General features: G+C 38.9%; 1 protein-coding gene across 2 annotated transcripts in view; it reads left to right on the top strand.

The window, feature by feature from the left end:
* The window catches only part of MORC1 (MORC family CW-type zinc finger 1), a 244080-nt gene that overhangs the window by 166853 nt on the left and 60749 nt on the right, over positions 1–16478 (top strand). For both annotated transcript variants that reach the window (XM_056793454.1, XM_007493641.3), the window contains one exon: positions 4680–4784. In XM_056793454.1, the coding sequence (XP_056649432.1) occupies positions 4680–4784 (105 nt within the window). The remainder of the gene's footprint in view (positions 1–4679; positions 4785–16478) is intronic.

Here is a 16478-nt window from a genome sequence, read left to right as displayed (position 1 = left end):
TTACTCCATCCTTTAATTCTAACCTTGTGAGTATCAACCCACCTCATATGTGTTTCTTGAAGACAACATATGGTAGGGTTTGGGGTTCTAATCAAATCTGCTATTTGTCTACATTTTATGGGTGACTTCATCTCATTCACATTCCAAGTTATGATTGTCACTTGTGGATTCCCTGGCATTTTGATATCTTCCCCTAGTTCTGACCTTTCTTTGTTACCTATATCCTTTTGAACCAATGATTTACTTTAGGTCAGTCCCCCTAGTCCCCTCCCTTGATATGCTTCCCTTTCTAGCCCCTCCCTTTTTATGTTCCCTTCCCCTCCCCCTCTCATTCCCTCCCTTTTTATACTCCTTCCCCCCTCCCCCTCCTTAATTTTCCTTTCTTTCTTACCCTGTTGGATAAGATAGGATTCAGGATCCCACTGGATCTAGATGTTCTTCCCTTTCAGAGTTGATTTAACTGAGAGTAAGGGTTAAGTAATACCACTTCACACTCTCTTCATCTCCTTCTCATATGAGAGTTCTTCCCCTCCCCTTCCCATGTGTATCTTTGTATGGGAAAGATTATTCTATTTAGTCCCCCCCCATTTCTTGAAGTAAATCTTAGTATTATCGATGATTCCTCCCACCCTTTTTCTTACTTTGCCCCACCTTTCACCAAATCTTCTTGATGCCCCAATCTTTCCCTATGCATGATTCTTCTAACCAATCTTATGATGCGTACAATTTTTAAGAGTTACACAATACATTTTTCCCACATATTAATATATATAATTTGATGTAAATGTAGTACTTATAGAAGAGAGTTTGACTTAAAGAAAACGATAAGATTTATCTCCTTTTCCCTTTCTTTCATATTTACCTTTTCATGTTTCTCTTGCTTTCTGTGTTTGGATATCAATTTTCCACTAAGTTCTGGTCTTTTCTTAGCAAATGCTTGGAAATCTTCTATTTTGTTGAATGCCCATACTTTCCCCTAGAAATATATAGTCAGTTTTGCTGGGTAGTTGATTCTTGGTTGGAGACCCAGCTCTCTTGCCTTTCTAAATATTGTGTTCCATGCTTTGTGGTCTCTTAGTGTGTTAGCCGCTATGTCATGTGTAATCCTTATGGGAGCCCCCCTATATCTGAAGCTCCTCTTCTTGGCTTCTTGTAGGATTTTCTTCTTTTCTTGGAAGCTCTTGAATTTGGCAATTACATTCCTGAGGGTTGTCTTTTTGGGATTTAGTATAGAGGGTGTTCTATGAATCCTTTCTATTTCTATTTTGCCTCCTTGCTCCAGAACATGTGGGCAATGTTCTTCTATAATCTCCTGTAGTATAGCTTCAAGGTTTTTGTTTATCTCTGGTTTTTTCAGGCAGACCAATAATTCTCACCTTGTCTCTTCTTCCTCTGTTTTCCTGGTCTGTGACCTTTTCAGTGAGATATTTTATGTTTTCTTCTAATTCATTAATTTTTTGGCTTTGCTTTATTAATTCTTGCTGTTTTGCAAGCTCACTGTCTTCCAGTTGCTTAATTCTGGTCGTTAAGGACTGGTTTTGCTTTTCAGCTTTGTCTGCCCTTCTATTAGATGCTTCCAGCTCTTCCTCCAATTGTGAAGTCTTGTCTATCAGACTGCTAATCTCTTTCACCCATTTTTCTTTCCAGAAGGTTTCCATGTTTTGGATGAGCTCCAATTTGAGTTCTTCCAAAGCTTGTGGATAATTTCCATTTTGGGAGGCATGTTTTGATTTTGTTTTGATTTCATCCTCTTTCTCTTCATTTCCTTGGGTACTCCCTCCATAAAAGTTTTCAATAGTCACTTTTTTCCCTTTCTGCTTGGAGGCTTGATTTTGGGCTGTGTGAGCCATCCCTTTGGTGGTTTTATTCCCCTTTCCTTTTTGGTCTGAGGTCTAGGTGACATGGGTGGATTTTCTGTGAATTTAGGTTGCCTCAGACTAGTTCTTCCCAGGCTCTGCGGTTTCTTAGAGAGCAGGCCCCTGTGCTCAGCCTGGCTTCCCCTGTGTTCTTCTCAGCCGCCCCCGTGCTCAGTTCAACAGCCCCTGTGTTCAGTGCGGCCGCCCCTGTGCTCAGCGCAGGATTGTCCCATGATACCACCCAGCGAGGTTGTTTCCTAGCAGTCTTTAGATCCCAGGGACCCTGGTGTACCCCCCAGACAGAGAAGTTCCCCACTCACTCGCTGTCCCAGTGAGAGCTCTGATACCTTACTCTGGTTTGGTGGGGGAGGTGGGGGGGGGGGAAGGGCAGCTCAGTTCACATTTTTGTGCAAGCTTTTCCTCCTTCTTATAGTGTGGAAATGTTCCAACCCCATGTACCTTTGTTTCTGTGGGGTACTGGAGAGTCCCTCCATTCTTCCGAAGGTGATATTTATGCTCTTTTGAGGTAGTCTATTTCTTTCGGTGCCAAGGAGAGGAAGCGATTCGCGTCTAGATTGCAGCCATGTTTACCTGGAAGTCCCTTAGTAGCAAATTTAAGAGATAAGGTAAGAGTTTAAAAAAAAGATGTTGGAAAGCAATGGGGCTAGTAGAAAGTTACTAGCTGTGTGACCTGGAGCAAGTCCCTTAGACCTCTCTGCCTCATTTTTCTCATCTGTACAATGAGCTGCAGAAGGAAATGGCAAACTCACTCCAGTTATAAAAAAAAATCCAGTGGGGTTCACAGAGTCGGACATGACTGAAAATGAGTCAACATTTGCTTGTGATAGATTTTGTTCTTCTTGCTTTCTCAGTTGGATGTAGAGGATAGGGAAGAAGGAGCAGAGAAGAAAGTGGAGAGAATACAGACCTGAAAACAAAATAAAATTGAATTTTAAAGATAAATAAATACTTATTGAGACATCAGCACATTTCCTCTAAAGACAGATCTTTTACTTTAGGAAATATGGAAGTGAGGTATCCCCTGTGACTATTTAATGTCATTTAACAAATTAAGTTAAGTTTACCCATATCTTAACTGAAGTATTGCCAATTCTTAATGACTTTTGTGTAGATTATCTGATTTATGGAGGATGATTTTTTTTAACTTTCCTAGTCGTAACTGTGACCCCTGGCATGCTCTCCACCACTGCAGTATGTTAGAGAAATTAAAATTATTTGTGGCATTAATCTAAGCAAAGTTACATTAAGAGGAGTAGGATGTCATAGAGCCCTTGAACACCTTCGTTTGCATACATGGTCTAACATTTACTAGTTGTGTGACCAAAGGCAAATCATCCTCCTTCTCTGAATCTCAATTTTTTTCTTATCTATCAAATGAAGAAAATAATATTTGTATAACCTACATCACAATATTGTTAGGAAGAATGTGATTCATGCTACATTAATGTGAATGATTATTGTTATCAAAAGGAATACATATACAGGAAAATCATACATTGAATTCTAAAAGTCTAATGTTAAGTTCATATTAAGCACTTAAGGAAATTAAGTTAATTAACTAATCTTCCTAAAACAACACCCTCATCATATCACTCTGCTCAGAAAGCTTCAGCAATTTCTCAGTATATACCAGGATCAAATTCATCCTCCCTAGGTGAGGTGGATAGTGTACTGGACCTAGGATCAAAAGAGGACCTGAGTTCAAGTCCTGATTCAGATAGTTATGAGTTTTATTATCCCAAACTCTCAGAATCAGTTTCCCCATCTGCCAAAAACAGAGATAATAATAGCATCACTCTTACAGGATTGATGTGAAGATCACATGAGATAATATTGTATGTGAAGTGCTTTATAAACCTGAAAGTACTTTGTAAATGTTAGCTCCCTTCCCTTCTCTTCCTCCTCCATCTCCTCTTTCTTCCTCCTCCTCCACTATTCACTACACCATGTCCTCCAGACTCCTGGTTGCAGTTGCTGCATAATTACCTCCTTACCCTCAGATATTCTGCCTTTGTTCTCCCCTCCATACCTTTGCCTTATCACTCTCCCCACCTGAAATGTCCTCTCATGTTCTGTGCCTTTCAATCTTGTCAGTCCTTAAAGGCCTTGCTCAAATCTTACTTTCACCATGAAGCTTTCCATGGTCAGTCCACTGTCTACCATCATCATCATCATTGATGAAATTTGCATTGCACGCTAAGGCTTACAAAGTGCTTTCTATCTTCTCTGTATCCTATTTTGCCCCAACAGTCATTGCTACCTACCCCAAGGTAGATGTTGCAAGTATTATTCCATCCATTTTATAGATGAGGAGCCTGAATCTGCAAAAGTCGATATGCCTTGTCTGCATTCACAGGGCTAGTAAGTTTCAGAAATGAGACATAAGCCCAGGGCTCTCCTGGCTTCACATTCTGTACTTTTTCCATGAGGTGCTAAAGCTGAAAGGTACCTAGTTGTCTCCTCCCTCTGAATTCATAGTGCTTTTCCACACCACTCATTTTATACTTTATCACGCACTGCCAAGAGACAGCTCATGTACCATTATCTTATGTTGTTACTTAGTGTTTTATGGAGTTATACTTTGTCTCTTCAACAAGATTTTGAGTTCCTTAAGGGCAAGGACTGGATTATCCTTCTTAAGATCTACTATAGTACCTTGAATATTATATACATGAGAGACACACAATGAATACTTAGAAATAAATGAGTCACTTGATAGCTGTGTAATAAGCATCTGTGCCATAAGGGAAAGAGTATGAAAGCAAAAAAAAATTATTGTATTTGTTTTAATGCATTTTGTAGGTATCTTCTTGGGTAGCAAAAAGGGAGCCCCATCAAGGTTTTGTGAAAGGCTCTAAAATTATCATTGATGATGAAGATAGTGGCAGTGACCCTGATTTAATTATGGTAAGTGAAATGTTTCTTTCCATCACTTAAAAATGGCACCCTAAAAACTATTCCCTGTTAGTTTCATAAAATTTTAAAATTATGGGTTTCAGAGGTATTAGTAGGCCATTTATCTAAACTTATACAGAGAAAGAAGTCCCTGCTGTAGCACACCCAACACATGATTGTCCAAATTCTACTGGAAGAGTTCTGATGAGAGGGAACCCACTATCTCCCAAGTCAACCTATGACATTCCTTTTCTTATGGTCTAAGGAAACTAAAGGTACAAATTCAGTGCAAGAGACAGACCTATAAAGCCAGGATCCAGTTTTCCTTATTCAATCCAATGCTTATTACATTATGAATGTTAGGATGATAGTAATAGAAGGACACGTGACTTATAATGGAATCATAAATGATTGATTCCCAGTGCCTTTGGGTGGTATTAATCTATTTCCTTAATGCTTATTCATCCCAAGTTGCTGACCATGGTTGCAGCTAGTTAACTCAGTAGATTGAGAGCCAAGCCTAGATATGTTGAGGTCCTGGGTTCAAACCTGGCCTCAGATATTTCCTAGCTTTGTGACTATGTGACTAAGGGGAAACCACTTAACCCCCATTGCCTAGCCCTTGTCACTCTTCTGCCTTGGAATCAATACACAGTATTGATTCTAAAACAGAAAGTAAGAGTTTTTTTTAAATGCTTATTTATTCCAAATTGCTGAATTAAATCCTGCTTCAAAAAGGAACTCTGTGAAAATGACATTTCCTTGAAAATACGCATGTCTTGGCAAATTCTGATGAATGTTTCTTTTAAATAATTGCATGATTAAATTACTACATTAATGATAACTAAATATTGATTTCATAAAAATAACAAAAACATTTCAGCCTTCTCTAAATTGCAGAATCCATATGCTGATATGTCTTCTTATTTTGGACTAATTCATGTATCCTCTGAAAGAAATTATTATCATAAGGCTCATGTTTTTAGGATTTAGCCAGTCAATTAGTCAGATTTTAAATCTTAGAGACCTGAAAAAAAAATGCTGATGTAAAGTGGGTAGAATGTCAAGCCTAGAGTGAAGACTCATCTTCGAGTTAAAATCTAACCTCAGACACTTGCTAGCAAGTCACTTAATTGTATTTGCTTCAAGTCTCCTTAACCATAAAATGAGCTGGAGAAGGAAATGGCAAACCACTACAGTATCTTTACCAAGAAAACCCCAAACAATATCACAAAAAGTTGTATATGGCTGAACAACAACCAAAGAAAAGGCAGAAATATGTGGAAATATTTTTTTTTGAGAGAGGAGAGTGTCATTTATTAAAATATCTTGATGGGGCAGCTAGGTGACTCAGTAGATTGAAAGCCAGACTTAAAGATGAGAGAACCTGGGTTCAAATCTGGCCTCAGCCACTTCCTAGCTGTGTGATCCTGGGTAAGTCATTTAACTCCAGTTGCCTAGCCCTTTTTACTCTTCCAACTTGGGACTGATAGTTAATATTGATTCTAAGAAAGAAAGAAAATTTTTTAATAAAAGGATAAAAGTCATGAAGTTGCAAGTCACCCTTCTAGACTATTCCAATTCTTTGATATATTTTATAAAAAGAATGAACTTAGATTTATTTTTAATTGTAGTCAACCATTTAGAGTTTTCCAGGTACTTCTCTTATTTTTAATGAAAATATTCCTTTGACACCTCTGTAAGCCAGGTGTACTCAGTGGATTTCAGATGCAGTGTTCACTCAGCTAATTGTATTAAAATTGCCCCTATTTTTAAAGCAGTTGCCATTTTTAATTGCAATTCAACTTATTTATATCTCTGCAATTGTGTCATACAGTCTGCTTTTTTAGACTAATGGTCTCTAATTAATTTGGCTAGATACTCATAATCCAAAGTCACACTTTGACTCTTGGCTGTAGCTACAAGAAATTCCAGTTAGAAGTAACTGATTTTAGATGATGATTTTTAATTTTTTTTAACTTAACATTATTTACCTTCAGCATTTCCTCTTCACCACCATACCCCTTGCTGAAAGGGTCTTACAGCAACGTATGAAAATTAAACTTTTTTAAAAGTCTGGGTTAACACTATATGAAGGGAAATGATCATGGCATTGATTTCTTTTGATATTTGTATAATCGTTTCATATTAGGTCAGCTGCTTGGTCAGCAAATTTTTTCCTTAGAAAATGATGGAGCTACACATAAAAAGTATGAAATAGCCCTTATAAAAAGCTAACATTCAAATGGAAAAGACAAGTGCCTACCTAGACAAGGTGTTTCATAAGTATTCTATCTTTACCCAAGTTTGACCAAGGGAAAAAAATACCTGTGTATCTTGGCTTTGTCTTCATATTGAAGTGAATGTTTCCTCCTTATCTTCTGTTTTCTTCATTCATATTCTTATTATCATCCATGCCCCATGGGCTGAGGTCAGTATTCCATCCTTATAAACTTCTATCTGTCCCGATCAATCATTAACGTGCAATTTCTTTCTCCTAACCAACCTACTGCTCTTTCTCCCACATTCTGATTGACAATATTAGCATTTTGGTGTTTTTATGTGGCCTTTTGTCTATTACATGCCATTGATTTTCATAGGCCCAATCAGTAAATGTTACCCATGTGTTCAGACTTTGTTCGACTTTATCTAAGCTTCCTCCTTGGATTAGACTTCCACTTCAGACATTTTGAATAGATTAAAGATTTGTCAGGAAAGTAAAGTTTTTACAAGGATTTTTTAATCCATTTCAGTATACTCTAAATTATTTCCACCATTCCCTCATCACTACCATTTGGGAACTTGGAGACACCAAGTCTGTGACTATCTGTCTTTATCTGTAACATGATCACATGGCTTCTCTTTTCTCATAATGTCCTTAAATCATTTTTCACACCCTTATTGGTGTAGCAATGATTCTGTGCATCTTTGCACAGCAACACTTGATCTTGACTTATGACTGAAGTAACCCCTCGGCCTAACTCCTTTTTCTTAACTTTACAATAATTCATGTTTGTATATTAATCAAACACATATTGATTCAATTCCTACTATGTGCCAGGCATTCTGTTGGGCTCTGAGAATATACACTAAAAAAAATGAAACCGTCTTTACTGGCAAGAAACCAAAATTCAAAATGGAAAAGACAAATTCATACGCATACTGAATAAATATAAAGAGAATAAATACAGAGTAGTTAAGTAGAAGATAAAGGAGGCCATCTCCAGCTGAAAAGGGGATCAGAAAAGGCCTCCTAGAGAAGGTAACCCCTGAGCTTGGTCTTCCTAGAGGAAGAGAAGAGCTCTGGGGCAGAGGTAGGGGTTGAGGAGAAGAGGTAAGGAATATGCATCTGTATTGCATCTGCTGGGTGCTAGCACTATGTTAAATGCTATACAAACATCTCATTGGCTCCTGTGATCTAGGTACTTATTTTTACCCTATTTCATAGTGAAGGAATTGAGTGAATGAGGCCAGTTTTGAGCATGGGTCTTCCTGACTTCAGGCCCAGGGGGAAGTTAGTGTGATCTGTGAAGGCAGTTTGGCTGGATCTTACAGAGCCTAAGAAGGAGAATATTGTCCACCGAGGCTAGAAAGATTGATGGGGAGCAGGCGGAAAAGGGTTTTAACACATCTTCAGAGAAAATTATATTTATTAATGGGGGAGAATAAAAGGGATTTGATGAGGAGTCTATTTTGAAGGACAGCTGGATGGCACAGTCCTATAGAGTGTTAGGCTTGGAGTCAGGAGGACCTGAGTTCAAATCTTGATTACATTTGTATTTAGTTTTCTCTTTCCCTGTACCCATGAGCAAATGAATGAATTTGGCACAGCAATAATAGCAAGCATTTATATAGTACTTTAAGGATTGTGATCATTCTTTGCATTTATTACCTCAATGATCCTCAAAACAACTCTGACAGGTAGGTGCTATTGTTATCTCCATTTTACAGGTGAAGAAGCTGAGGTTTAAAGAGATTGTGAATTGTCCAAAGTCAAATAGCTAGCAAGTTTATGTGGCAGAATTTAAGTTTAGTTTTTCCCAACTCCAAGTTCATCATGCTGTCTACTGTTCCAACTGGCTGCCCTCATTTCTTCTCTAGTAATTAATTCTTTCCACCCCTCCCCACCTCTACCAGGATATCAGCATTGATTTCACTAAAGCCTCAGGGTTTTTATTTTTAATCTTATCCTTCTACCCTAGTATACTTGTTTTCCCACCTTAGTTTGAATGTCCTCACCTGTATTGGTCCATTAAATGCATAACTATGTTTCTCTGATATGGTATGAAATTCAAAAATATAAGTATGTAATCTTTATATCTAGCATAAATCAGTTCTATTTGCCCATTTCCCCAAACTTAACTATATGGTTTTGTCAAATCATGAATCAGCTTTGTTAGAAGCCACTTGTCCCTTTAAAAAATAACTATTTCATTGATGCTTTAAAAAAAACCCATATATATCATTTCCCAGTGCCTGTCTGCCACTCTCCACTATAGAACTCTCCCTTGAAATATCAAAGTATACTTAAGCAAAGCAAATCAATACCATGGATGTGTCAGACAAAATATGCCTTATTCTAGGCCTAAGCAACTACTTCTCTGACAAAAGGGGAAGGTATGTTTCTCTATCAGTCCTCAAGAGCCCAATTAAGTCATTGAATTGATCTGAATTCAGGTATCTTGCAGTGTTGTTTGCCTTTATATTGTTGTCCACATGTATATTGTACTTTTGGTTCTGCTTGCTTTGCTTTGTTTTAGTTCATGAAAATATTTCCCAGTGTTTCTGAATTTTTCATAAATGTTAGGCTTTTTTTTCATGGAACTATAAAGCTATCCTGCTTTTCTCTTTTCTTCTAAACTTCCTATTGTTCTCTTTTGTGGATTTTAAATATGTTTCAATGATTATTTATTTGTTACTTTTCTTTGTCTTTTTTCAAAAGAGTTATAGCTTCCCTTTATATAAAAGAAGGATTTTATAAAACAAATAGGCATAAAGTGTTTCCTACACTAATACACTATTGCTCTGACTTGAATAGACCATTCTGGAAAACATTTTAGAACTATTATGAATAACTACTAAATGTAGTTACATTTTGATAAAATGATACCACTTACTTTTTAATCTAGACCTGTGAATTTTCTGCTAAGAGAAGAACAACAAAAAGTCTGGTGTAAAGGAACCCTCAATATGTGAGGAGTAATGAGTTATAAGAAGACTGAAAAATACATAAGGAGATAGGTTAGGAAGGTGGTGAATATGAGAGATGCTATGAAGGTAGAAATAATAGAACCTGATAACTGATTTCATATAGGGGTTAAGAGAAAATGAAGAGTTGAAGATGATGCTCAGTTTGTAAGCATGGGTGATCAGGTGAGTGATGGTGCCCTTTACAACAATTGGAAAGTTAGGAAGAAGGGAGGATTATTTTGGAAAGATATTTGAATTCAGTACCAAAGATGCTGAATTTAAGTTGACTAGGAATTATCCAGTTTGATGTGTCCAACAGGCAGTTAGAGATGTGAATCTGGAAGTTAGGAAAGTGGTTAGAGCTGTAGAAATCATTCTGAGAATTGATTTCATAAAGATGATAACTGAATTGACAGTTGCTCATGTAACCATCAAGCAAAAGTATAGAAGTGGAAAAGGAGAGAGCCCAGGAAGATCCCATGGTTAGCAATGCAACCTAGAGGAAGCAAAGGCATTTAATAAGAAGTGGTTAGAGAGGCAGGAAGAGAACCCAGAGAGCTATGGCATGAAAACCTAGAGAGAAAAATGTATTGAGGAGTAGAAAACGTTGATCAGCCCTGTCAGAGGATATAGGATTGATAAAATACCATTGGATTTGGCCATTAAGAGATCATTGGTAACTTTGGAGAGAAGAGTTTCTATGGAATGAAGTCAGAATTGGATTACAGAGAATTAAGAGAATGAGAGGAAAGGAAATGGAGGCATCTTTTATAGATAACTTTCTCAAAGGGGCTTTGAAGACTAGTTCCTGGAAAGATAAAAACTCTCCTGCAAATCTTAGAGCCCTTTGGATCTTTCTTTTGCCCACTAATATTCTCTCTTGATCTATATTTGTTTGTGTAAATGTTATGGTCCTCCTAGAAGACTGTAATCTCTTTGAGAGCAGAAATAATAATTTTTCATCTTTGCATGCCAGTTTCTAGCACACAATAGGAACCTTAAAATATATGTTTCATTTGTCAAATTGTTTTATTTAGTGGAGAGGAAATATGATATAGTACAGTGATGGCAAACCTTTTAGAGATAGAGTCCCGGGCCCCACCCCCAACCCCCACTTCACACCCAGTGCTGTGCCCCTCCCCCCCTTATCCCACTCAGGGGAGTAAGTGCTCTCATTAGGTTGCTAGGGGGAGAGGTGGGTGAAGTGAAGAATGGCCTCAGCAAATGTAGAGAGGGGGAGGGAAGTGGCTCCAGTGCTCTGCTCCCCTTTAACTTTGCTGCCTGTGAATCATCCACCTTACCCCCTGTGAACTCCCCTTGGCTGCTGGATAGAGGGGCAGGAATGGGAAAAAATATCCTCAGGCATGGTGGAGAGAGGAAAGGGAGTATCTCTGCCCAAGTCCCTCTGCCTTCCAAGTATGAACTGGGGTTGGGGGCAGTGTGTGTTCTTGCAGAGAGCATGCTGTGTTCCATCTTTGGCACCTGTGCCATATGTTCACAATCACAGGTATAGTACAACACACTGAGCCGGCCTTAAAACCCAGTGCTTAGATTCAAGCCTCATCTGTAACACTGGCTATGTGACCCTGGACAGATCCCTTGGTTTCTCAGTGCTCTAGGCAATACTCTGAGATGGGAAATTGTGGAAAACATGATGATTTGCACTGGTAAAAAGAGTTTTCATACCTAGGGTTTCCCAATACCAAAGAAATCACTGGTCAGTGGCTGTCCTTATTAATTAAATGGATGTTGAGGACTTACTAGGAGTCATGGCCAATATATTGGGGAACTGGGAAAGACTCCTGCCATTAAGTAAAGGAATGAGGGAAGAAATGAATAAGCCTTTATTAAGCACCTTGCATATGCCAAGTACTTTCCAAACATTATTTCACTTGATCCTTGCCACATCTCTGTGAGGTAGGAGCTATTATTATTCCTATATAACAATTAAGGAAACTGAAACAGAAAGTAATTAAGTGACTTGCCCAGGATAACACAACTTTCTAAGATGTGATTTGGACTCAGATCTTCCTGACTGCAGGTCTAGCACTCTATACACAGAGTCATCATCTGCACTCAAGAAGTTTAAAAGTTCCCTTGAGGGTCAGAGCATGTCTAAGCCTGCTTTAAAATTCATCACAGCATTTTGTATGCAATGCTATATATTCTTAGATACAGGAAGGGAACATAGTCACTGGGGAGCTGAGGGGGTTGGGCTCCACAACTTCTAAGGTTTCTTCTACATCTAAATAGTGTTTGGTTTTGTTTTAAAAACCCTTACTTTCTTTCTTAGAATCAATAATTGTGCATTGGCTCCAAGGCAGAAGAGGGGTAAGGGCTAGGCAGTGGGGGTTAAGTGAATTGCCCAGGGTCACACAGCTAGGAAGTGGCTGAGGCCAGATTTGAACCCAGGACCTCCATCTTTAGGCTTAATTATCTATCCACTGAGCCACTACCCCACCCCACCCCCAGCTCCAAATGTTTGTTCCTGTCACCCTGAACTCTAGGCTTTCTTCCTTCCCCAAAGCCTTAGCAGGTATTCTGCCCCTGACAGGGTAAAGTCCCTTGTATTTCTGTTTTACAGCCTCCTTAAGGTCTGTCACCTTTGGATTACAAATTCCTGTTTACCAGCAGTTAATAATGTGACTGTTAAGCTTTGCCGCAGGCAACAATTTAGAGTTCCAGCACTCTCTGTTCCAAAATTGGAAATAAGCTGAGTGTAATTTGCAGAGTGCTTCTCAGAGATAGAGCCCTCTGGTTGCTTTCCCACACCTTGCCTCCTGTGACTGTCATATAGTCATTTCAGTTGTATCTGACTCTATGTGACTCCTTGTGGGGGTTTTTTGGCAAAAATACTGGAATGGTTGGCCATTTCCTTCTCCAGCTCATTTTACAGATGAAGAAACTGGCAAATGAGGTTAAGTGACTTGCCCAGGGTCACACAACTAGTGGCTGAGACTGGGTTTGAGTTCAGGTCTTCCTGACAGCAGGTCCAGCACTCTAACCACTGTACCACCTCTCTGCCTTCATCATGTCTTATAGGAATTATGAAAAGGAGACTACAAAATTAGATCAAGAAGAGTGCTCTCAAGGCAGTGAATGAGAGGTATACCAACGGAGGAACCATACAATTTAGTAGGTTATTTTAGAGGGCAATTAACTGCTCAGAAACCTGGCTGTCCCTAAAAATTTGGTAGCCAAATGGCAGCAGATGGTGGTGAAAGTGAATGATTAACTTGAAGAAAAGAGCTTCACAGCTCAGGGAGACTAGTGGGATGAAATCACCAGCCCAACAATAAATTAGAAAAGTTGGCAAGAATGGTTGCCTCATATGTCACGCACAAGAAGATCCAAGTCAGAGTGATAAATGTACTATTTTTCATTGCACATGCATTCATTCATCTTGGTGGAAGGGAAGTTTAAAATTGGAATTTTACAACATCTTTCTGACAGTAATGGAGCAGCCCTTGCCATCTCCCCCAGCTTGCTGATATTTCTTCTTTTTTCTATTATATTTACTGTTTGAGTTACTGGATTTGTTGGGTGGCAGATGAGATTGCTTTGGCAATGAAAGAATTCCTACAATGTGCCCATTGACGTCCTCAAAACAGGATTCTCTACATATAAGCCAGTAATCATCCCAAGTTTTTGTTTTTAATTGGGTTGGCTTTAGACCTTTTGGTTTTGTGAGGTCCTTTATTTGTTAAGTGACAGATGGATATGAGATCTGCCTTTAGTGTTTGACCCTGTCAGTCCCCTGTTCAGGAAGCTTGCCTCTAGTATAAAATTATAAAACATTTCTATTTGGTAGTGAAAATCCTTTATACATCTCACATTGATCCCTCTCACACACTTCATTCTAGCCAAATTGGCCTGCTTGCTGGTGCCCATAAGACACCATTTTTTCTTCTATCTCTATACTTTTGACTAAACTTTATCCCATTCTAGAATTTTTTTTCCTCCTTACTTCCACCTTTTGAAATATGTATTGTATCCCCCGTTGGAATGTAAGCTCTTTAATGGCCCAGACTATGGCATTTGGTATTTGCATTTCTAATGCTTAGCATAGTGCTTGGCAGAGTGAATGCTTAGTAAATGCTTTTTTTTTTTTATTCATCCATTCATTTCTTGAAATCCCTCACAACATCCAAGATCCATCTCAAATGCAGCTGTGAAACCTTTCCTGGTCTACCTCCTAATTTTTATAACCCCTCTTCCCCCATTGCTTTTGATTTAATTTATGCTGTGTGCATGTGGTCCCCCACCACTCCTTTTCTTGAGGTAAGAAAATGTTTTAATTTTTAGATTTATATCCCTAATGCCTACCTACTCCAATACCTGGCACCTCACAGATGTCTTATGAATGCTTGTTGAATTGAATTAAATTAATTTTATTTTTCGCCTGCAAACATTGTTACAAACACATTTTCAACATCCTTTTGCCAACGCCTCAAAAAAAATGGGCAAATTACTACTGACAGATGCATTTGAGAACCAACTACCTACCTCACAAGGTTGATATGAAGAAAACACTTTGTAAACTGTAAGGCACTATAAAAGTAAACCCAGCCACCCACTAAATCATCCTGAAGCCATTGTTTTTTAAGCAGAGTACTAGGTTTCTATTTACCCTTTCATTATCCTGGCCTAAATAAGCCCTTCTGTCCATTTATTGGGCTTAGCCAAGGCTGAGAGAGGTCTGCTGAAAATACAGCATCCACATCATCTCCAGTGGGTCACTGATGTCAGTGTCAAGGTTTATTCAGGGACAGAAAGAAGTCAGAAGGGACAGGATGTAGGCCAGAAAGTAGGACTTGAAATCTTTATGCAGAGTGAAGCTAAAGAGGACAGAGATGAAGGCAGACTGCTTATAGCAATGGGACTAAGGTTGTGTGGACATAGTAGGACAAATAAATCCTATCCATTGAAGCTATAACAGGCCAGTCAATGTTAGTCATAGTTTTTTTAGAAGTTTCAAAAGATGATTATACCACATAAGCAAGAAAGTATGAAGTTTGAGAATTGAATTATCCCTCCCTCTCTCTCTCTCCCCCCCTCTCTTCCTCTCTTTCTTCCCCCCTCTCTCTCTTCCTCTCTCTCTCTCCTCTCTTTTTCTCGCTCTCTCCCTCTCATTCTCTCTCTCTTTTTCTCTTCTCTTTTATTCTCTTTCTCACTCCCTTTCTCTCTCCTCTATCCTCTTGTTCTCTCTTTTTCCCTATCTTTCTCCTCTTTCTGTCTGTCTCTCCTCCTCTCTGTACCCTACTCCAACTCATCATTTTCTCCTCCTTTCTCCCTCCCTTCTTCTCCACTGCTTACTTTCCAGTGTCCAGAACCTTAAAAAAAGGTGCAACCTTATTCAATGAAATGACCAAAAGACTAGTGGAAAAAAAGAAAAATGAATGGGCTTGGATAATTAGACCCTAATACCTGAAGTATTAACTATAATATATACCTGACTTGGTATGCCTAATAAGAGTCGATGTGTGGAAAGAACTAAATTGGCATTTCTGCAACATAATTTCAGGTTTTTAAAATTACTTTGATTTTAGAAGTAGGCAATTTCACACTCAGTTTCCTCTGAGGATGGCATTACTGTGGCTGCTGATATTGCTGAACTTGCCCTGTCAGCCCCAGGACTCCCCGGGAGGCAAGGATCATCTTGCCATTCACCAACAAGCATTTATTGTGTATTATGTGCCAGGCTCTGTGCAAAGTGTTGAGAACTTAAAGGGGAAAAACAAAACAAACAAAATAACTCCCACCAAAATCCAGCAGTCTCCACTCTCAAGAAGCTCACAGGCTAATGCAGGGAAACTAGATTTGGCACTACAACTTTAACCAGAGTTGGTCTGGCCTCGAGGGCTCTTAGAGCACATCTGGCTGCTTCCATTTGCTATGATAGACCATGAGTCGGAAGGAACCTTTAAAGCAGCGGTTCTCAACCTCTCCATGTGTAGCAATGAGAATGCATAATGCATATCAGGTATTTACATTCTGAATCATAACTGTAGCAAAATGACAGTTCTGAAGTAGCCACCAAAATAATTTTTTGGTTTGGGGTCACTGTGACATGAGGAACTGTATTGTGGGGTCACAGCATTAGAAAGGTTGAGAACCCCTGCTTTAAAGAGTCTATTTAATATGACTACTTCATTTTACAGATGAGAAAACTGAGGGTTGGAGAGATAAAATGACTTAGGGGAACATGACAAAGTAGATAAAGTACTGAACTGGGAGTCCAGAAAACTCAAGTTCCAATCCTGCCTTCAGCACTTACAAGCTGTCATGACTGATCAGATTACTGAGAATCTCTGGGCTGGGATTCCTCTGTAAAATGAGGGGTTTGGACCATAAGGGTTCTAAATTTAGAGTCCAGCTCCAGATTGATGATCCTGTGACTTGCTTAAGGTTACAAGGTCATAAGAGGCAGAATCAAGACCCAAACCCAGGTCTTCTTGTTCTCCATCCAGCACTCTTTCCACTCTGCCAGGATGCCTGTGAGTTGACTCTACCATG

The sequence above is a fragment of the Monodelphis domestica genome, chromosome 4 (assembly GCF_027887165.1).
Source record: "Monodelphis domestica isolate mMonDom1 chromosome 4, mMonDom1.pri, whole genome shotgun sequence".
Taxonomy (NCBI): Eukaryota; Metazoa; Chordata; class Mammalia; order Didelphimorphia; family Didelphidae; genus Monodelphis; species Monodelphis domestica.
Note: the sequence above shows the minus strand (reverse complement) of the source record. Positions and strands in the feature narration are given on the sequence as shown.